This window comes from Argopecten irradians, chromosome 13 (genome assembly GCF_041381155.1).
Source record: "Argopecten irradians isolate NY chromosome 13, Ai_NY, whole genome shotgun sequence".
Classification (NCBI taxonomy): Eukaryota; Metazoa; Mollusca; class Bivalvia; order Pectinida; family Pectinidae; genus Argopecten; species Argopecten irradians.
Genome location: NC_091146.1, coordinates 15,366,846 through 15,390,254, shown reverse-complemented (window position 1 = coordinate 15,390,254; position 23,409 = coordinate 15,366,846). Strand labels below are relative to the sequence as shown.

Below are 23,409 nucleotides of genomic sequence, written 5' to 3'. Positions count from 1 at the left end.
TTAAACAACTTGGAAATAATTGGATTTAGCTTGGACGACCAAATTACTGTGCATCTTGGTTTTTCATTGTCCAGATTCCGAACCTAAATCTTAACGTAACATTTTTTGCAGTATTAGAAAACTAATTGTGTCCTTTCAAGGGACTAGTGGATACTCTTTGCGAAAAATGATTTACCTTGATGGTTGTAATATTTAACATATCTCAGTATAGGAAAAGAACAAACAACTTCCTGGTTAATCAATAGAGAGCGTCTTTATCAAAATACAGTTCAATGGTAAAGGTAATTGATAAATTGCCTTGTACATTTACCTAATACAGACTTATGACATTGCAACATGGTCAAAAAACAAATTTTCCTTTTTCGTCAACTTTGCGCTGTTGAAATTTCCACGTCCGTAGCAAATTGCTGCAAAATCACGAAAACATATAAAAAAATATTTAGTTGAAAGGATTTTCATCATTAACTAATTTTGTGCAAAAATAATTAATTATTTTGTTTAAATTGTATACGCTATATAAGGTTTTTAAAACAGTAAAAGTGCAAAGTCTTTAACAGATTCGAGTAATTGACCAAGACCCTAAGTAAATGAAACTTTTCGGAATATTCCCTGGCGAACAAAGTGCTAAATCCTGGCGTAACGTTATCGATAAACTGTCAAGCCTTTTACAACACTTCTCCTCCCAACTACACACCCCAATAACAAGCCTAACAACTCCATAGCGTGCTTTATATACACAAAGATATATACGTGTCGCATATAAAAATTTACATATATTAACTGCGGAACACTTCCGCTCCCCAGAGAGGACCAATCACAAACGATTTGACAAATGAGGTTTGATCAGAACGCTATAAATCTAATTCTTTGTTGTTTGGGCATGCCTCTGAAATGGAAAGTTTGCAGGAGTTCGTTATATGTAATGAGTTCCAGTGGGGAAGACGAATCCAATTATTCACCGCTAGATTTCCTATCGTGTATAAACTGTGTGTTTTTTGTACCTGAAACTGCATGTTCTGGGAGTGTTTATATCAAAATTATACGACATGAGCAAATTGATGCAAATGCATTAAAACAGTTTGTACTTTTACAATTAAAATTCAAATGAAGTGTCATATTTACATCCATGAGCGTGTAAAGTATGTAAATATGTACTTTCTGTAAACGTATAAAATATGTTTATATGTACTTTCTGTTAAATGTGGGCGTAAACTTCAAGAACACGAAGGAAATACACGATAGGTCGATTGGGCATGTTTCATATTGAGGCATTTAAGTAATTTGCAAAACATCCTTTAGATAATGTCTATATAAATGACCAATGATTTCCTTAAAACGACTACAAGATATAGAATATAGCTTATATAATGTCCATAACTGAGCAGTTCTAAAGCAGTATGCATCAGTGATGTCTATTTTCACTGTGCTTACCATTCGTATTTAGCCTTGCCATCCGCCGGGGCTGCCATTTCGTCAATGTAACATCACGGATAACTTTTCGTGTGTTACTTTTATTGAATCATCATGCTGTACAATGTACTGCTGGGATATATTACCTTAGATAATGAAAACAAATCTATCTTATATTAGCATGACACTTGTAATTTAATATGTATCGAATAATTACGCAATGAATAACTTCGCAGTATGTCAGCAAAATTAAGGCATACTCCTGAAGGAGTACATGGCAGATATATTACGGTATGACTGCTTTATTATTGAGATTTTTATATTTCTACTACGGTATGCTATCTACATCCCTTACACTTAGATGCTACTGTGTGATAATACACTGATACACGTACGCAGTAAATTACCCGGTCATGACTCCATGTAAACATACATCATTATGATAGAATGTAAACAATAGTTATATTGGCTACAATACAAACAATGCTAACGACCACCTGTTTGGTTAGTAATACTTTGGTCACAACTCCTTCCGAATAGGCTTACGATGTACTCCCGGCATGAATTTTAGCCATTTTAGTCTGGTTCCCAGCCGACACCAGACATGGCCGGCTGGTGACCACTCAGGCAGCATCGAGGAGGTGCCTGCAGAGTTTTGACTCGAAGTTAAAATCTCTCCGGTGTCCCGTAGATTTTCATAACCAGTTACACATATCATATATTATATACTTCACAGACGATGTCTGGAGAAAAGGCCGGTTATCAGCCGGACATCTTACATGTATGATAATCGGTCGATTAGACGGAGTGTATGATAATCGGTGCGATTAGCATTAGATGTTTGATTGGTATTCACTGCCTCACTATGGTATATTTGTATTATGCCTCCTTGTGGTAGTGTGTCTGGGAAGGTTTGTGATATATTTGTATTGTGTCTCCTTGTGATAGTGGGATTCTTACCCTTTTTATAGTGTTATATCACTGAAGTATGCCGCTGAAGATACAGAGTAGCACACCCTATCGGTCACAATATAGAAACTTTGGGTAAACCAGTCTCCCCACTGTCACTTAAGATGTTACAGTCACTTATATTTCGGACGATAATGGCAAAAATCTAATCAGACTGAATCGATATCAAAAGTCTCCTTAAAGGATATAACGAACGTCAATATACATCTAGCAAACTGAACCACAAGGATCTGAAAACTAGTAATATTATTTATATATTTGGATCTACCAGAGTATCCAAAGACCATTTTAGACGTTTAATGGCTCTTAATCAAAATCCATCAACACCATGCACTATATGCTTTAATGTTATGGACACTCTGGTGCACAGGGGCTTGGAGGAGAAGGTCTACAATAAATCTCTCACTCAACTCATGTTACAAGTCCCTGTGATCTAATGGTTTTATAAAAATTTTAGTAAATTTCCGGATTTCTCTGTGCTGGACTTCAATCTCAAGGACACATACACGGTCAGATAGCAGAGTAAGACGCTACATGTACATAAGTACATATGATGTCCATAAAAAGGTTGAAGTGTAATTTTTCTCGACATTTATATTTACTCTGTAGGTATCCCAGACACACATATCGCATGAGATGTACTCTGAGATTCAGTTTCAGACGCACACACCTGTATCACGTGGAACAATAGACCAATCAAATTGTGTCTACCATCTCTGTGATTTCTCCATTGAGTTGAAGTCAGATGTGAAGTGTTTCCTCGCGGGCTGAAATAGACGTACATGTTGTATATACTACCTCGGTAAACCTACTTACTGTATATTACCTCTCGATTTATCAATATTGACATGAGGTACGTACACATGTATATATAGACTATACCCAGGTGTCGAAGGGCGTATACTGGCTCATGATGGGTCTTTAAGAATTTCACGACCATTTTGTGATCTTAGACATATTACTATTCTGGGGCTGCAGTGGCCGAGTGGACATGTTTCCACACGCCTCCACGTGCACCTCCTCTGCGTTGCGAGTTTGAATCTCGTGTTGGGGAGTTGGCAACTAACCACTGAACGGTGGCTTTTCTCCTCATACTCCGACTTTTGTCCACCAACAAACCTTGCACGCTATTCATAAAACCTTAAACTAATTAACACCTAAACCAATTTTCATTCTGTTTTATCTCAAAACATCCCAGCCGATGTCTCGTTCTTGTGACCTTTATGAGCCCCCCGACACACACACCTAGTCATTAACTAAAATATATTTCTCCACAGCCGACATATGCACATGTAGCTATGTTGTGCTCTTTAGCCTAAATGACTTCATACACAATCATAATTATAACATCTTTTACAAACTATATATTTCGTACCCGTCCAGGATTGGTCGATATGTAAGGTCACAAGAACATGACCTCTGATGGGATGTTGTCAGATCGAAGTATTGCATTCCACCACAACCATAGTTACAGTATATGCACAATTCATTAAGGTTTGATTTTAAAATCCCTCAAGTAAACACGTTTTCAGACTTTAACTATTTCCGGGTCCCCGTGGTTCAAAAAAATAAGTGGTCAATGGTTTCCCCAAAATTAAAGGGATCGTTGTTAAATGACGAATACAGAGAAACATATGCCTTATGGCACCTTGTTATTTTATCAGAGGAATGGTTTGAAATAAGGTTCTACAAATATCGCCGATACCAATTATACCGCTGAGATCTATGGTCTCATATCAAATACTCGATCGTATATTGTACCTTACGTCTCCAATATCTACTTGTAATTTACCCGGAGTGTATAATCTATCAAAGCTTTTCTCATACGGCCATGAAGGTATTTTTGTATTTAAATTGGCTAATTATCAGGGACCAAATTTGGTAGAGACCTTCTTTCAATCCTTTTGAAGATAGACCTTTACATTATATCACCGTCTCAGGTCGGAAATATAACTTTTAAGAGAAACCATCTAGAGTGTGAGAATGTAGATTAATATCACATATAGGTACGGGTATATATGTGGTTCTTATATATTTGAAATTTGCCCATAAGATATTAAATAACGAACGATAAAAAGATAATGTAACCTCTGCTTTAAACATATTTTATTTACAGTGTATATCTTGAATACACAATTGAATTGGAGTTAACGCAAATTATCAAACTTGGTTAATCCTCCCCAATTGAATATAAATTAAAATTTGCATTTTACAAACAAGAAGACTTTATATCGACACATTTGCAAAATATCTCTCGTGCAATGTGCGAAATGGAAAGAAGGAGAAGAGGAAGAGAGAAGGGGGTATAAAATGTATATTGATACAAGAACATGTATGTATAAATAGAAATAAAAAAAATGCCAGCAGCAGAAAATTTCTCAATTTACTTTTCATAAATTTTAACTGTTTCAAATTACCTTCACCGTTCAATACTTGCTTCCTGAATACACTTTTTTTCAAATAATCTTAGTTTACACGTACAGCATCAATAAAAATATCAAAACGCTTGATTAACTTTTCTTTTGAACAGCTGGCATATATATTGCTCATGAATGCCAACTAGCATACGTTAAACACCAGTAACCGGATTGGAATACAGTGGTCCATACATCACCTCCTTTTGACGGTGAAATTACTGTTTGTAAATACTGGGGTTGTTTACGTGACGGCTCTAATACAGGTATGTATAGAGCCTTAACGTGACTATAACGAGTACCTACCTGTGTTTGTACACAATCTACCTGTATATTTACCTTGTACAGGTGAAAAGAGACCAGAGATTTATCACCGATTTCTGTGATAAAACTTGAACGCCGAAAAGATTTAATGAATGGGTTCTACATACAACTTACGTGAAGTCCTCCCTAGCATTCGTGCGGAGTTCCAAGTGGGCACAGTTTGGACGGTAACTGACCATCTCTTCCCGGCCAGGGAAAGTGTTTTGGCGACATGTGGCAGCCCTGTTAAAGTTCACGTATAAAATAGACCTTTAAAACCTACACAAGCGTGAAATGGGGATGATGGAAAGATAAACAGTTGTGACGTTTGATACACAAAAACTATTAATTGGTATGGTGTGTCCAAGCCGGTAGCCTAATGGAAGTTCTAGTAATTTGAGGTACGGGGACAAACGAAATCCGACATCTTATGGATGTTTCGGAATCCATGTGACTTCGGAACTAATCCGGGATTTCGGAATAGCACATACAAGCGGGAACTTAATGTAATATCGGCAATCAGTACGTATCTCCAATGTTTGTACGATACTTTTATTGACAGGTGTAAACTGGTATTGGGCATGACTTAAAACCATTCACATCGTCAGTACAGTGACAATCCGGAAATCACAGCTCCTGGACAATCACGGATTTCCGACAGGAACGTTTAGGCGGAATCGTAAAACCAATAACGATAATATGGACTGCAGCTCCCTAAAGGACAGGTGAAATGTACTATTGAAATTTACATTAAACATTCATGTATACAGGCCAAGGGTACATCCGGAAAACGCGAGTGATTCTCGGATAATTTAGATTACGGACTACCGGAACTAGAAATTACAGAGCAAATGGTAGCATATGTCATACCTTGAAAGGTGTATACGGAAGTTGTGGTGGCAAGTGTTTAAGTAAGGTGGCCGCGTTAATCGACATCTGCCCAAACAATTAACCTTCTTTTGGTTTAAGTTCGAGATTATTGAAATGTAAAGATTCAGACCTACAACACTCACACACACACACACACACACACACACACATCTAGGTCTGTGTATATGTAACTAGTTTGCCAGACACAAAGAGAACATGGTTAAATTGTTGTGTAGACCTGTCAATTGATGGCGCGACCAGTTTTTGAGCGACAATGTACCCTGTTCACGACTACATCTTCTTTTGTCCAACTCTGATATAATTGCCTGACCTTTCCCGCGGTTCAAGGTCAAACAACCACAATAAGACTAGTGTCAGAGGTTGTTCAGTGACAGACGAAAGTAAACAATCGCCGTGAGAGACACTACCCGTGACGTTCAGTACAATAGTCACGGTAAGGTGTGAAAGCAACTATTGTTTCCTGATTTAGCCAACAGAGGGAGCTGTCATAGTTTTCTAGTAATTAACCAGCAGGGGGAGCTAATATTCGTACCTGCTTTAACCGAAGAGGGAGCCAGGTACGTTTCCAGGTTAAGAAGGACTAGATTCATCATTGTTTTCTTATTTAGTCTCTCTCCCTCGCCACCTGTGGAAATCGGGATATGTTATCCGGCTTAGCCAACAGGGGACCCCAATAGTGTTCACCGGATTGCTCAATATTATGGGGTTAATAACTTTATCACCGTGTCTGAGAATGTCTGAATGAAAAACGACGTTTTTGTACTCGTGGAACAGACACGACATTCTGAAGGAACAGTGCACAAACAGCGATGTTTTGTGGAAAGTGATCTCTGTGTTTGTATATGCAGCACTCGAAATAACCGAAACTATTTGTTTACACTGCGAGCGTTCTAATTTGTACCAGAATTTCGTGTTACGTCAGATTCAGGAACATGACACGCTATATGGACCACCTACAGATATAAAAATAGATGCTGACAAAGCGTTCAATTACAGCAAGGAAAACAGGATTTCAAAATCTCGGAAGAAATTCAAGAGTTTAAGGCATGCGTGACCCCTAGGCGTGACCCCTAGACACTGACATTTTCTATCGTTTAGTGCTAAAGGGTTATCATCACATCATACCATGCATTACGGTCAGATTTGATGTACTACAACTTGCGTCTTTTAGCTATTGTGATAAAAACAATGCACGTGCATATATTATGACCTTGACCCTTCCGTGGTTGAAAGCGTCTATGAGAAGAGGTTCCGTGTGTCCTAATTATATTTGTAGTGTTTGTATACAAACGTTTGTACAATTCGCTCATATCAACAAGTGATATTAGAAGCTAAAAAGACTGGAAATAGGCTCTGAAAGAGACTCTAAACCGACGGAAACTGACATGTAGCCTCCAACAAAAACTAATTTTTATGGCTCTGGACATTTTCAATAACGACGACGCGTGCTATAGATGGAAAGCAACCAGGATGTTTGTACACAGTTGACGTTGATGCTGTTTGACGTTGTGTAACACTGTCTGCGATTGGCTGTGCATTATGACAACCGATGGTCACGTGATATCAAACGATTGACAACGATGGGGAATAAAAAGTAAGTATGACAGGGAAAATGCATATATTCAGGAAATATAATGTGCAAGAAATCTCCATAAATAATATTTTGATATTAATCAAACTTATGTTAAAATTAAACACAAATTTACGGACGTCTACACAAATATATGTATACATTCGCCTGAGATACATTCACACACATTTATTTTTTTTGTTTAGAACACTGAAACCAAACACTACAGTATAATATACTGCCATTTTTACTGAATGATATGTGTACACATGGTACTAATTTTAAACATACGACAAAATATGTCGGTCGTGGCTCCACTCTGTGGTCGCCAGTGTTCGTGGTATATTGTAGTTAACTTGCTTGGATCGTACTTTACTAACAGGGCTAGCCACTGGCGTGTGTATCTTTTCATCACATGCCGGAAATTAATATGCCAAAATAAACAAGCGCACAAAAGACCCTAGATTGACATCTCTAAGACGCTTACATCCTTACAAGGTCGACACGTCAAAGAGTTGATACGGGAGAGCAATTATTTCCCGATCGTAGATTAAACTGTAATGCCTAGGCTACGGTTCGCTATTGTACATGGTTAGCGGACGAGACCTACATTTTTGTACGAACTGAATTGAAGATTTTGCCGAAAGTTAAATCGTTGATATCAATGTTGCGATCATCTGTTTTCGCTTTTGAAGATCAAGGATAAACAAAAAACAAAGTCATTACATAAAAGAAATAACATACTGTATCATTCTTTAACTTTACAGGTTAATGATCCTGACATTTATCAGGACGTAATACCTAATAACAAACCAAAATTAATTTTGGGATACCGAAATATTTTGCGAATAGATAAAGAGTGTAACGCGAATCCTGATCACACGTAATTTTTTGCATGAAAGACAAGATTAGAAGCATTAGTTTTATGTTACTGGATTATAAAATCGTTGTATGGAAAGGACCATCTGCAAACGCTTATTCCTATTCTCTTTCCCACTACGCCGGAATCTTAATTAGACAAACAGCGAGAGTTTGACGCGAGACACCGGGGTCAGATATTGACATGGATCCTATATTATCACAGTAGGTCAAAGGTCAAACTGTCACAAACCCGTGATACTACATACAATAACAAACCTATTACGTATCCATGGTAACGCGACCATGTCTGCTCGCCCTATACCGGGACTATAGCGTGATAAACGCAAATGGCCGAGACACAGTAACGATTGTGTTCGACCACAGCTCACAGGGATCTGGTGACCAACGGCGTAGGCCTTTAAGATTTTGACCTTCGACCCATGGTCTCAAATTTTGCTTCTTACTGTTATAACAGTACCAACCGGATCATCTCGGAGAAATTTCCGGTAATCTTCGGAAATAATACCGAAGATTGACGCAAATTACTCCGAGTTATACATGATAATTTCTGGAGTGTTTTGACATGAATTTCCATTGTTGAATAAGAACTAAATGAAACACCACGTAAACACCGGATCGCTGGAGACTGCTTTTTAAAAACCTTAGCTTAATTCGTAGTTTTGTGATAAGCTTCTCATCATAGACTATAATGTAATAACAAGAGCTGTTGGAGAACAGCAAAGCTCGCCTATTCAGAAGAAGTTGATGTTCAAGTATTTACTATTTAAACATGGAAATGTGACAAATTAACAGACCTAAAAAAAAACCTATAGGGTCCCAAATTGGTTGTATTATCACGTTTAGCATCCATACACATTAGAAAAATAAAATCATAAACATTTATGATGACTTATGCTTAAACAATTGACAAAATAGAAACTTGCTCAAAAACTTTAACATGGAAATATGACAAATTAACAGACTCAAAAAACCCCTAAAGGGCCCCAAATTGGTTGTATTATCACGCTCAGCATCCATACACATTAGGAAAATAAAATCATAAACATTTATGATGACTTAAGCTTAAACAATAGACAAAATAGAAACTTGCTCAAAAACTTTAACGTGGAAATATGACAAATTAACAGACTCAAAAAACCCCTAAAGGGCCCCAAATTGGTTGTATTATCACGTTCAGCATCCATACACATTAGGAAAATAAAATCATAAACATTTATAATGACTTAAGCTTAAACAATTGACGAAACAGAAACTTGCTCAAAAACTTTAACGTGAAATAGGACGCCAACGCTGACGCCGACGCCGGGGTGACAACATTAGCTCCCCCTATTCTTCGAATAGGCGAGCTAATAATGTTCAATCATTGAGTAATTAAACTAATTAAATAAGATAATATGAAATAAACATAAAATTGATAACATTTTATTGCTCTGCTTAGTGCACGAAACTAAAAAGAAATGAATTGCGCAGAGTCGTCTTAAAATTTAAGGATTTGATAGCATTGCTGTGACGGCATTCTTACTGTTTTATTTTCTACGAGTAGATATACGCCGGTTCTAAATAACTCCAAACACTGAGTAAATCTGCTACTGTAATCGTAGTCGACATTGCGTGGCTGTTGATTTCCCTGGATACGGATGTTGTACTAGAAGATGACGGCACCCTCGCGAGACCCTGACCGCCATGTAACGTCAAACCCTATCAGCAGCTTGTCAACAGCCGGGTACTTTAACGACACTCGATGTCTTATCCAATCAGGTTTGACGCGGGTAATTAAATGACGAAAGTGACAGCGAACAAAAGGTTTGATGCGACTGTAGTAGATAAATGTATTTAACACGAAATGGCACATCATCCGTGTTCTGTCCGATGTCAAGACACTACAAAGGACTAAATTTTTCGAAGCGACACCGGAAATAGGTACTACATAATAGAGACCGAACGATAAACACGTGAGGATCGCATGACGACTTTAAGAAATGTTCGTTGAATTTGAAACGTTATACATATTATTACGTACATGTGTGTAGAAAGTTTTCGTGTACATGCGATACGACGCATGTTTATAGATGTTAACACGTTTTTTGACCTAAATCTCTTGTATTAGACCCTACAGTTGAAATGCCGTCACAGTTTCGTCACCGTGCCATGGATATCCTGGTATACAACTCGTGTGCTATAAGTCCAAAGCTCTAATTTCATTGCAATTTTCGAGGAGATACCAAAACGACGTGGGTGAAGTACGATTACCGTCGATCCCAGATCCGTCCTTTCCGGTGATTGTGACGTTATATTTGACGTGGTTTTGGCGACGTCACAATCACCAAGAGGCTGGACTAATCGACGATAATTGCACTTCATTCACGTAGTTTAGGTATTTCGGTATGGCGTTGTATGTATTTATCATATTTCTCCCTAACACGCTTTCAATAGTCCTGATTATTCGCGGTTTCCTCCAAATGCAGTTCATGTACATGTATATCTATATAACAATTTAATCAATCGTTTTCGTGAGTTTTTGCTAAACAATTAGGATGGATACAACATCGTGTGTTAGACTAAGACTGTCATTTATAACAACATTTAACAAAACCCTGGAGTTTATTTTTATTTATTTTTTATTTATTTTCACAAGGGATGTAAAACAATAGGTTTATTATGTAACATACATTTTACTTCGTGCGTAAGTGACAGCATTAACAGCACTCAATTTTTCATGTAAAGTGAGTAGTTCTAGTGAAAATTTAAATCGAGATCGTTAAACCGCTAACACAAAAAACGACATTTCGATCATTGGTCGTTTAAAGATAATATGAAGAAAATAAAAGTCATTTCAGAAATAAAATTGCCATACTTGAAGTAGACATTAAGAAGATTTTATACGAAAAGTAATTTCAAACAGCCGATGATTTATGTGATTTAATAACGGGGAAATAGCTCTCATAAAAGAATTTTGAGAAAGTCATTGGACTTAGCCGCCTATACGACTCCCAGGGGTAGCGATTATACAAACATGGCGGTTTTTTTCACGTCTTTGCTGTTGTTTAAGGAATTCGAATTATGATTTCGAAGAGTGCATTTTGATTACTGATCGCTGACGACATTTTTCCTATAATGGTCGTCAGGATGCAATTAATCGTGTGATTTACTTAAACATGGTATTTTAAAGTCATATTTCACTCTAACAAACCGTTGTTAAGTATACAATGTGTAAATAGTGATGCGCGTATATATATATATATATATGATTCTCAGATCCATAAAACAGCAACATATACCATTCAAATAAAGGAAAGGAAAAACATACATTTTTAAAGAGGCCACAGATTTACGTTATGTTTTACATTTTCGGGTAATATCGGAAACCTGAGTTGTATCACAAACTTTAACCATAGCTAGAATAAATAGATAAACGATATTTTGATGCCCGAATTTCATTTCTGAACAAAAGAGTTTTTTTTCTTTTTTTTTTATGTATATAGGTCCTTCATTATTTTTATTCAATAATTCACATAAAAAAACCCACATGACGTGTAGAAGTTAGAATGCAAAAAAATGATTACAGTTTTCATGCTGGTAGTAGGTCTAGGGTCACAAAGTCGGATATAAATTCAAGAAGAACCATAAATTGGTAAAACTTAAAAAAAAACATGTAATAAAACAAATGAAATGAGAACAAAGATTTTTTTTTTAATATTAAAAAAACCCACTTTCCTCATATACTTGGTACATGTATGTTAGACCCCGATATGTGTTACGTGGTAATTTGTTTCACTACTGATACTTAATGATGGAATTTATACTCGATAACTTGTCTCGGTTTTCTCGTTATCACCCTTATCTAATCATATTTTTCCTCATTGCATTTGAACTCTTACATCTTATTTTCAAATGCTACAATCTTAAAGATGCTCCATTGCCGACAAAGCATTTGAACAATAATTGGTGTTTAATCGTGTATATGTAAGTCTAATTCACACAAAAATTATTATGAAATAATGTATTGGTGCATGCGCAATCAGTTCTTCATTTTTTTTCGGGATGCAATAATTATTTTTCATATTTTTAACTTGAAGTAAAATTAGAAGCTCAAACTTTTCAATGGTGGTAATGGTGAAAAGGTAAGTAATTTTTATAACTGAAGTAAAATACTAAATCGTCTGCTCCTGTTTTTGATAGTGAAAAAAACCCCATTTGTCAGCGGTGGAGCATCTTTAAGAAATTTTATTACAGCATCTACGTATACCTATGCCGCGTTACGTAGCCCAGGCCAAACCAGTACTTCTGTCGTCTACCAGACAGCGTAAGTCAGAAGCAGCTGTCACGCGCAAGGTCACATAATTAGATTTACTGTCAGATATTAAGTATCTGGTAGATATCTCGGTCCAGACTTCGATCTCTGAATTCTATTGTTGTAGTTTATCCGTTTAAGTCAATTATATATATATACAGACTACTAACGTGCAATAACATTGAATTATAAAACGCTACTCGACCTTGGAATGCGGATTTTTTCCGGAATATAATTAACATATATATATAAAAGTAACTGGGTTTTCTATCCCTATATATCTTACTCTCTTGCTACGTCTAAAATCTTGCAGATTCTGTAATTTCATTTTCGGGATGTCGCTACAACCTCATCACCTCTTGTAAACATTTTCGGCCTATTCCACTCCATTTATCGAGAATCCATAATGTTCCCTTGACCGAGGACCCACCATGAACTCTGTAGTGTATTGCTCTAGACCATTCCTGTTCTTACCTTTTTACTCACCAACTTTAGTACCATTCAACAAGACGCTTGATAAGTCCCTTTATTTACAGTCTGTTATAAAAAATAAGTTTATATAGTTCCATTTAAAAAAGATTTAAGCCCGAAAAAAGATATCCGGTTGGTGACCAGTCTCTAGAATATTGAAATCGTCACTAAAATCTTGCTTGATATTTCGTGTCTTTGCGACATCGTTTTTTTAAGTTTCAAACTAGGGGAGATAATCTGGTATTTGAACTCTGTTGAGAAAATCTTATCAACAACTTATTGGGTGTGATAGCCGGTTTAATCAGGAAGATTAATACTTATAATATCACTGACTTTCACGAGATATAACGAACGTCTAGTTAAGCAAGTTCTCACCACACTAACCTCGTCCTTTCTTACTTATACTAATCACAACCAACCTCGTTACCTTTCTTTTCCAAGCCCTGTACAATCCTCGTCCTTTCTTATTTATACTTATCACAATCAACCTCGTTACCTTTCTTTTCCAAGCTCTGTACAATCCTCGTCCTTTCTTACTTATACTTATCACAACTAACCTCGTTACCTTTCTTTTCCAAGCCCTGTACAGTCCTCGTCCTTTCTTATTTATACTTATCACAATCAACCTCGTTACCTTTCTTTTCCAAGCTCTGTACAATCCTCGTCCTTTCTTACTTATACTTATCACAACTAACCTCGTTACCTTTCTTTTCCAAGCCCTGTACAGTCCTCGTCCTTTCTTATTTATACTTATCACAATCAACCTCGGTACCTTTCTTTTCCAAGCTCTGTACAATCCTCTTCCTTTCTTACTTAATATCACAACTAACCTCGTTACCTTTCTTTTCCAAGCCCTGTACAATCCTCGTCCTCTCTTATTTATACTTATCACACTCAACCTCGTTACCTTTCTTTTCCAAGCCATGTACAATCCTCGTCCTCTCTTATTTTTACTTATCACAAATAACCTCGGTACCTTTCTTTTCTAAGCTCCATATACCATCCTTGTACTCTCTTATTTGTATTCATCACGACTAACCTCGTCCCCAGTATGTCTATTCCGCCGAGCTTCCATTTAGTATAAATAGCCGATTAAAACTCAAACTCTCTATACATAATGGTTGGCACATTGAGGTAGGGAAGGCTATCCAATTTATATCTATAATAGAAATTAGATAAAGTCAAAAGAATTGTATCTCTCTTTATGAAACTTATCCGATAATTTACAACATACGGTAAATGTATTGAATATTAATCGCTTGGTTTTAATTCGAACTGCAAATATCATGAGGATAAATATCGATCTACATTTAATAGGATATCTGTTCACGTGGAATTAAAAATAAAACATAAATAATTGAATAAATTGAATCAATGGGATCTCGTATGCATATTAGCCTGTTATTTGATTCATAAATCAATATGTTCCCAAGGCCATATTCGCGTTTTAATGAAATCAAATTTGTATGTGTTTACTCTGATATTCTCCTCATTTTGTAAATTCGCTAGTGTATATCTTAATTATATGAATTAGAAGAAGATTATAGATCATAATTTATATTATTGCCTTTTATTATTTTTTTATTGAATTATTTACTTTTTAGGATGTGTCTTATCATTTTGTGTTACTACATATAACACAATAAAAGTTCAAAATGAATTGAATGAAACCCAATTTGTAGGAGTTTTACAGCATTTCACTTCAACAGTCGAGAACCTATAATTAAAAAATTGGGACAAACTTCAGGAAAATGACGTCAGTATAATGGTGACGTAAATTTCAATATCGTACGATGACGTCATAAATGTTGAAACATAAAATTATAGTAGTTGGCGCCACGGTGATAATGGTATAGCCTGAGTAGTGACAAAGTCATCGTTGTCCTAACCGTTTAAAACGAGGCATTGCAAGTGTTACTGTAAGTACCATTTCCTGAGTTCCGTAAAGATCAGCGGGATCAGCCGAGAGTAACCGCTGATAACAGAACCGTTTTTTCTAGACTCGTTTATATAATGTTTAATGAATGAAAGTCTGCAGAAATTAATAGATAAAATCATAAAAAAGCGGTCTTGAAGTAAAATTTCGTCACGCGCTTCCAAATTACGTCACACAAAAATGAATTTACGTCACATACGTGTAATTTAATCATATACATGTAACATTCACCAAACAAATACATGTTGGTCATATACAACAATTGACCAACACGCATATCAACAACTTATATAATGCATAGGTGTACAAATTACATGTATATGACACTGTACATTATACATCATGATAAGCATCGTTTCATTTGTCTGGATTTTATAAATGTACAATGTAGCTTGCATATACAGTATAACATGTTCCGATAATGATGTTAAGAATCTATATGTACACATATTGTATATACCTATAGACGTTTATATAATCTTATTAATGATAAATTTACTGATTTTTAATCACATATATCCAAGCAGATTTCAAGAAGATTTTCATGGTACAAATCACGTTAAGAGATATTTTAGTCTACCCCCACTAGCCATGGTGAGAACCAGATATCCCTTACTCCGTTAATGTATGAATCTGATTTTGACATGTCCACCTCTTTCGTTACTTAGGAGACCGGAAGCTTCGTCTACTGAGGAAATATAGTCTGGAGGCGTGGTAGTAATGAGTGTCATGTGACAGCAACATAGGCAACGTTATATATGCAGCACAAAATAGAGGCACTATTGCAATCCGAGGATTATTAGAAGAAAAAAAAATATATAAAAATAAATCCCCGCAAGTCTCATATATATTGGACGGTATACTTGAAGAGAGAGTTATGCTGTGACGGGAAGTACAATGTGTTTTCGAAGGAACGTCATTACAAATTTTAAGAGGGAAAGCAGTTTTTTTTAAAAAGTTGACTTAGCGCATTAGACTGCTGCAGACAAAACCCATGACGTTTATTTTGGAGTTTGGAGAGTCCATGATGGTATAAGCTCAGTCCGTTATTATTTTTTTCTTAAAAGAACAGTTACATTTATATTGAGTCAGATGATTTGATAGTCATAAAATCAAATGGAAAGGCTTCTCTGGACTTTTGGAAAAGAATTTGGCGTTTTATAAAATAGAATTACAACAACAATATTCTTTCAGTACGATATCAGCGATAAGAAGTGTTTATTGTGGAATATGTTTGTGATATTTTACTGGGACGAAATGTAATGTGAACGATAGTTATTGTGGTGAAACTTTATATGGAGCTATTATCACTATAGCAGACAGGTCGTCAACCCGAGACACATTTCCGGAAGTGACGACAGGGGGCCGTGAGTGTGAAACATATTCACCAGGACAATACGGGGGATTTATATCTACAGACAGACCATCATACAGGGTTTAACTCTAACGCTCACCAATTCAATTTACACGTGCACATACACCTCAATGTTACTATTCAACGTCAGTGCGTCCTTGGTTAAACAATATGTGGGTGGCAAAATCTACCAAATAGTCTTAGGAATACTTTCATACATATACGATTTAGATTGAATTACACACTGGGCAATTATTAGCGTTTGCCCACGTGTTCAGACCGACGATTGGCCGGGATTGGACAATTATTAGTGTTTGCCCACGTGTTCAGACCGACGATTGGCCGGGATTGGACAATTATTAGCGTTTGCCCACGTGTTCAGACTTCACGTGTTACGACGATTGGCCGGGATTGGACAATTATTAGCGTTTGCCCACGTGTTCAGACCGACGATTGGCCGGGATTGGACAATTATTAGCGTTTGCCCACGTGTTCAGACCGACGATTGGCCGGGATTGGACAATTATTAGCGTTTGCCCACGTGTTCAGACCGACGATTGGCCGGGATTGGACAATTATTAGCGTTTGCCCACGTGTTCAGACCGACGATTGGCCGGGATAACGTTAATAAAGCGAAGGACACGCGTACTGAAGAGGCGCTAGCAGCATATATTGTAAAGAGCTAGCTTATTAACCGTTTCCTATTTACATTACGCCTCAAAGTGGTGGTATTTCTGGACGAAGGTCGTGTTACAACACGTTGTATAAGATCCGTTTAGTTCGGATAGGAGAACGTTTGTGGCTTGAGAGCCTCAGTGATCAATAAGATTCACGGCCAGGTGGTCTCGGAACCTAACACAATCAGACGTCAATGGACCAATTTATTTGATCACATGACCAATTACATCGAGTCACGTGCATGTTTGATAGAATTATTGAATCCCTGGACATGTAATATACCCTGTATGAAACATTATTATCGAAGTATCGCCAGCCGATTAAGGTCCTCTTTAGGACTACGATATCCGATACTGATTGGAAGACTTTCGTAAATTGAACTTTACATTGCTGGTCAAAGTTGGGTCAATAACTCTATCTGAAGAAGTTCCCAAATATTTTGTTTTGAAATAAGAACAAGTGTAATTGACTGAGAAAGGTTAGAAAGTACCCATACAGTTTCCACAAGGTTTTGTTATGACTTTTGATGGCGCCGTTTGCCATAAATATTAGACCACGTGGCTTCCCCATAGAGTACAACCCTTCTACGTCGATCCTTGACGACGGAACCGTACCACCAGTTCACTGATCTTTGACCTTTGGTATACTGAACACTGAGTACTCTCAACAAAACTTGTTTCGGCGTCTCGTGCTTCGTTAAGAAGTGGATAATTCATTAGTGATATTTTGGAGAAAATTGCAGCAGAAGGTTTCCTTCACTGTGTATTTTGGGAAATCATATATAGTTATTTGGGCTTTAATTCTGTGAAGCCGCTTTTGGCAAGTTATTGGCTAGGTTGTGCCTCTGAACTGGCTTCATTGATTGGTCGAAAGATGCCTATGACATGTCACATGGTCTGCGACTTATTCTAAGCAGGTTTTGTTCGATGACAACTAAGTAACTGAGGGCACGTGCTCGGATATAAGTTAGGATACTGCCTTGATAGTGTAAATATCAATACTTCCCTAGTTGGTATTGACAAGCCAAATACAGAGAATTCTCCTCACACAGAGAACAGACATTAAATAGTAATAAATATCCACGTGACATTTCATTTATATAACCGGATATTTTAAATTTGTTTCGTTAGATCAGCAACGTTTGCATCAGTAGCAGCAGCAATATTACCCCGCTAATCTGGTATTTATATAACTAAGACGGGGAAAAATCATAGTACACAAAAGTTAGTGCTCGTGGTAACAACCTTCGTCATGGCAGCGTGGCGTGCTTTCACGCACGTGTGGATTTTAATTGTGTTCATGTTCGAAAAACTGGAGCAAGTTCATGGCGCTACAGTATGGGACATTATACAGGAAAACAACCAACTCAGAGAGGTAAGATAAAACGTATACATTTGTTTTTAATTGTTTGATTACTATGAAAATAAAGCGAAAAGACGAAAGTACAGTAAACAAAAATGCGTCATAATACTTATAGTATATAGTGAAATCAGAAGTTCATTTTTATTTTGTTGTAAATGAAAATATGTTTTGACCGAGTTCGTTATATTCGAGTTTTACTGTACATGAACAAAACATACAGATTGTGTTTGGAGTCTTTTAGAATTTCCAGTATTGAATTATGTACTGTAAAGCAATTTATTGTCGCGCGGGATTGAATTTCGACATATCGCGAAAATACATATGTGTATCGCCACGAAAAGTTTTAATACACAGTAACAGTGGAACCACAGGACAAAAACTGCGCCAAAATAGTCGTTAGGCATGAAACACGAAATAAAGTCGACATAAAAATTAGGTGATTGACAGCAGATAAATGTATGTTTAGACGTAATTGAGAATGATAGCAAATAAACGTTAAATGATGAGTATTGAAAGCTGTATTGTCTTGGCTGATACACTTAAAACCAATCTGATTTTAGCGTTTGTTGAGACGTTTGGTTAATTCATTTCAATGTGCAATATTCAATATGTAGCTGTAGCAAACTCACTGTTAGTAAACATTTCCATAGCACATTTTGCAAACTGTTAACATATTTTCTTTCCATTATGTATAAGTATCCATCTGTTTGTCTTGTTTTTTCAATAATGTCATTTTGATAAATGCTTTGTTTGATTTAAAATCGCCTAGATTAACAGCTTTGGACATCACTATGGCTGCAATAGAGTAAATCTACCACCAGCATATATATAAATAGCGTACGTTTGTTTATGTAATATTTCGGAATGTGGCTGTCGTCGCCTGCATTGCCACCCTATTGTTTATCTATGTCGGTAGTTAAATGTGAGGATATTTTTTTTTATTATATCTCATTCCCAGTTCAGTAGTTGTCTAGGGTTTCCATCTGTCGATTAATGAAAATATACGTGATTGTTTTCTCATGTCTTATTGATAACTTGGCGATTAAACTGTACATACCGTAAAAATAAGGGTCACTGTCGTTGAATGGGTTACAGAGCTAAGGTTGTATGGTATTATAACTGTATTAATGTTTTGAGAAACAATTCATTTGCAATACAGATATGCATGTTGACACAATTTTAAAATATCACACCTTACATCGGGAAATAACACTGTTCAATGCATGTAGATGTTTCTCCAATATTGGTTGTATGGTATGTTACTGAAACCCTATAAAGCCATAGAGTATCAGTAAGATTTATAAGGGTCGAGGGTGTAGCTGTCCCCTGTTGGTAGGCATCCATTTTGATGTCTTTTTTAAGCTAGAATCACGTCATTGTCACTGAAAAGCATGGCGTTACGCTCGCAAACCCATGACTGACAGGTAATATGTTGTACAAATACAGAATAAACTCAATGTCTTGAAAAGGTGTAGTGTGGGATTCCAGAGGGAATACATGCTGCAAAGTGAGAAAGAGAATAGAAAAAGAAAACAGTACTCCAGGAGTATATATCCCCGATCGATACACATTTCTTTGGAGTTCTTAAAATTCCATATTGTATTATTTCCGCTTCTGAAGTATTCGCCCTGTCACATTTCGACTGGTAACCTTGATTTATAGATAATGACATTGATAGTCAGTAGTGTCGGATAGAAAATAAACAGCAAGAGTAACATGCCAAAATGACACGAGAATATGACATTTCTGTATCAAATGGAAGCACAATTAGGTTACATTTCATCTTAAATTTGAACATTTTATTTTTTCCGTCAGTAGATATCGGGGTTTATAGAGTGAGTGTCCCCTCCCATTTATACGAAAGGCCCTGGTAAGCTACTGTAGAAAATGCTAACTGTCGTATTTTCTTCGTATTGCTATACACTTCAATATCACGTTTCGTAAAGCAAATCTGTAAATAGATATAATTTATTCAGAATTATCGACTTGGAATGCGAACCCATATCAAAATAAATCATTAAGAATAACGATTAAAAAACAGGTGATCATTGTGATAACGAATGGGTACGCAATCTCGCTTTAGACCTTTTGTTTTTGCTTCTGCCGTCTTGCTGCATTTGGAGCAATTTTTAAACCGCAAATCTCGAGAATTAGTTTGGCAGCGAACCAAAGCGTCAAAGCACAGGCACGACATGACTTGTAATCGATCAGTATTGATTATCAATATCTAGTTATTACAATTACGGTAAATAAGTAAGCTTATCTCGTAATATCTTTCCGAGATAGTTTTCTTGTTTTAAAGCCATTGAAAAATTAACGATAATTTTTACCTTTTTTACACTTTTACGCTCGACTATGATTCTAGGGAAAATGAAAATCGGTTGACAGTGAACACCACGTCGATCAGTTGCAAGGTACTGGCTGCAGGTCGATGGTTTTCATCAGTATTTCTCTACCTCCACAGTCATGTAGTGCGCCCTTGATAATGAAAAAAATAAAATAAACACCAAATACAGAGACAAAACATCAGGAGAAAGACTTAAGTTTGTTCAGATAGTTTTTTTTCTGCCATTGGTAAAGCGATTCTATATGTAAAGCTCGTTTAGGCTAATAGTTTCATTTAACGTGCAAAACGTTAGAATCTTTGATGATATTGTAAAGACCGAAGGGTCTGACCTTGTGACTGGGGACCCCGGACATCACAGATCTATCTAAAACCTATTAAACCTGTATAAGATAAATAGTTCCTGCTTTATCAGCGTGATAACGGGTTGCGTATCACCATAGTAACATTAACTTTACATAAATTTTATCGGAAAAAATAATCGGAAGTTTCCATGTACCAAGAGTGCTCATGAATAATTTCACACGTGGATAAATCGCTCGTGTTACTTACAATTTTTGATTTGATTTTTCTTCTTCTTCATTTGAATGGATATATTTAATATTAATAATGTGAAGACAACGTCGACGTAAACTGCCCCCAAGTGATTTTAAACTTGTTGTGGGTGGCAAAATATTATGTCTAAAGTTCTCGGAAGATGTTTTAATCTTAACAAAATATGCATTGTGGGTTGTTTTAACGATAACGACACTGAAAAAAAGAAAAAAAATCATCGCATTATAAAGAGGAAAGCCACGAATCGCTTTAACTCTTATGGATAAATTGATATAAATGTATGTAGAAGAAAGTCATATTTCACCATCACGGGGAATTATCATTTAATTTTTTTCTGTGTAACGTCTCATATGGTCCACACTGGTAGCACTGAAAACTCCATATATTGTATGTACATTGTAGGTGCAGTGAATATAAAGATACCGCGGCCGACTGAAAGGGCCACTAGCCTCATAGTTGTACAAGAAAAATCATTAATAGAAATATACAATAAAATGACGTCATGTGTACATGAAGATATGTCTGTTGAAATGACATTCAGTTGACATTCCGTTGGTCACTAACTCTATTATGAAAATATCCATGCTGAGAATAATATGCAATCTGATTAGAACACAGATCGTTATAACCACTTCATTAAATAGAGGATCTGACAACGTCCCATCAGGGGTTATGTTCGGACGACCTTTATAGCAAGTATACTTAGGATCAAATGCATTTTCTATACCTTGCTACAACACTTGAAAACGCTTTTTCGTCCATGTATACATATACAACTAGCTTTCTTGTGCTCCACATATACGAAAAATAATTCTAACAGTTTTTTTTTAAAAATCGTCCCCTGAAATTCGCCTTCATTATTCTGTAGGCAGCAATTTGATTTGCCATTTTCGAATGTCACCTGGATATGACCCCTAATGGGTTTTTTCCAGTTCCTCTTAGTGATAATAGTAATTGTAAGGCTTTGTATTTGAGTCACAGTGGAAAGTCCTGTATAAAATAGAAACAACGAATGACTTTTCAATACTAGAGTTATAAATAAGTTTGAACTGTTGTCTAAGGAAATTTATGGTAAAAGGTAACGATATTCCGTAAACACGTGGCGTCACAATCAACACATACGCGCAGGAGGAGATAAATCTGTTAGATACAAATGCGGACTGGCTGCGCATTTATTACTATAGAAATATAACATTGTATACTTGTTGTGTACTTTGTATATTGTATTCCTTCATGTCATACCTATCCCTTCGTATATCATACATTGAACATGTCCTCAGGTAACGCATTTCCATGTGTCTGCGTGATTCAATAAAAACCGTGAACTCTTAAAACTAAAGTATCGTAAGGACACGAGTTTGTTTTATCTGTGACCAAAGTGACTAAGAAAAATCCTACGTGTAAAATGTTTGACGGAATCCCAAGAGAACGAAACGAAAAACACTTTGTATACGGCGATATGTAAATTCCTCTTCCATTCCGACTAACAGAAGAAATATGTTGGTCTTACGAATAATTTCTTTAGCGACGTAACGGCATCGGTGTGGGCACGCGCCTCCCATCACGAGACAGTCTCGTGAATCTTCCTCAAGCTAGCTAAGATAAAAGGTATAAGGTTAAATCTTATTTGTTTTTTTACTGCCGGAAATTCCCGAGTGTATCGATCCAACGCATCACGTACAATACAGCAAGGGGTTTTAATGTCATGCGCACTCCGGAATTTTGTTTCAAATTGAGCTGCAAAGGTGAGCACCTCTAACTGTTAAATGTCATAGACTGCATGTGCCTCTGGGACGTCTCGTCATAGAATAGATTTTGTACTCTGTCTATCATACAGTGTCACCAATGTCGTGAGAAGTGAGAGTCGATAATGAATTACTACAATGCCTTCGTGTGACACATATTGTATATACATAATCAATATATACATGTTTGCCTTCTGAATCGAATTACACGGGTTCTCGTTGTAGCAATTTTTC

General features: G+C 36.5%; 1 protein-coding gene across 2 annotated transcripts in view; it reads left to right on the top strand.

Moving 5' to 3' along the window:
* LOC138306669 (fasciclin-1-like) overlaps window positions 1-23,409 on the top strand; it is an 84,189-nt gene that overhangs the window by 21,352 nt on the left and 39,428 nt on the right. Inside the window, exon 1 of one of the 2 annotated variants that reach the window (XM_069247113.1) lies at window positions 16,893-18,543. The exons of the other annotated variant lie outside the window; for it this stretch is intronic. Within the exon in view, the coding sequence (XP_069103214.1) occupies window positions 18,421-18,543 (123 nt within the window). The 5' untranslated portion in view covers window positions 16,893-18,420. Of the gene's footprint in view, window positions 1-16,892; window positions 18,544-23,409 lie in introns of those variants that run through there. 2 annotated transcript variants of the gene reach the window in all.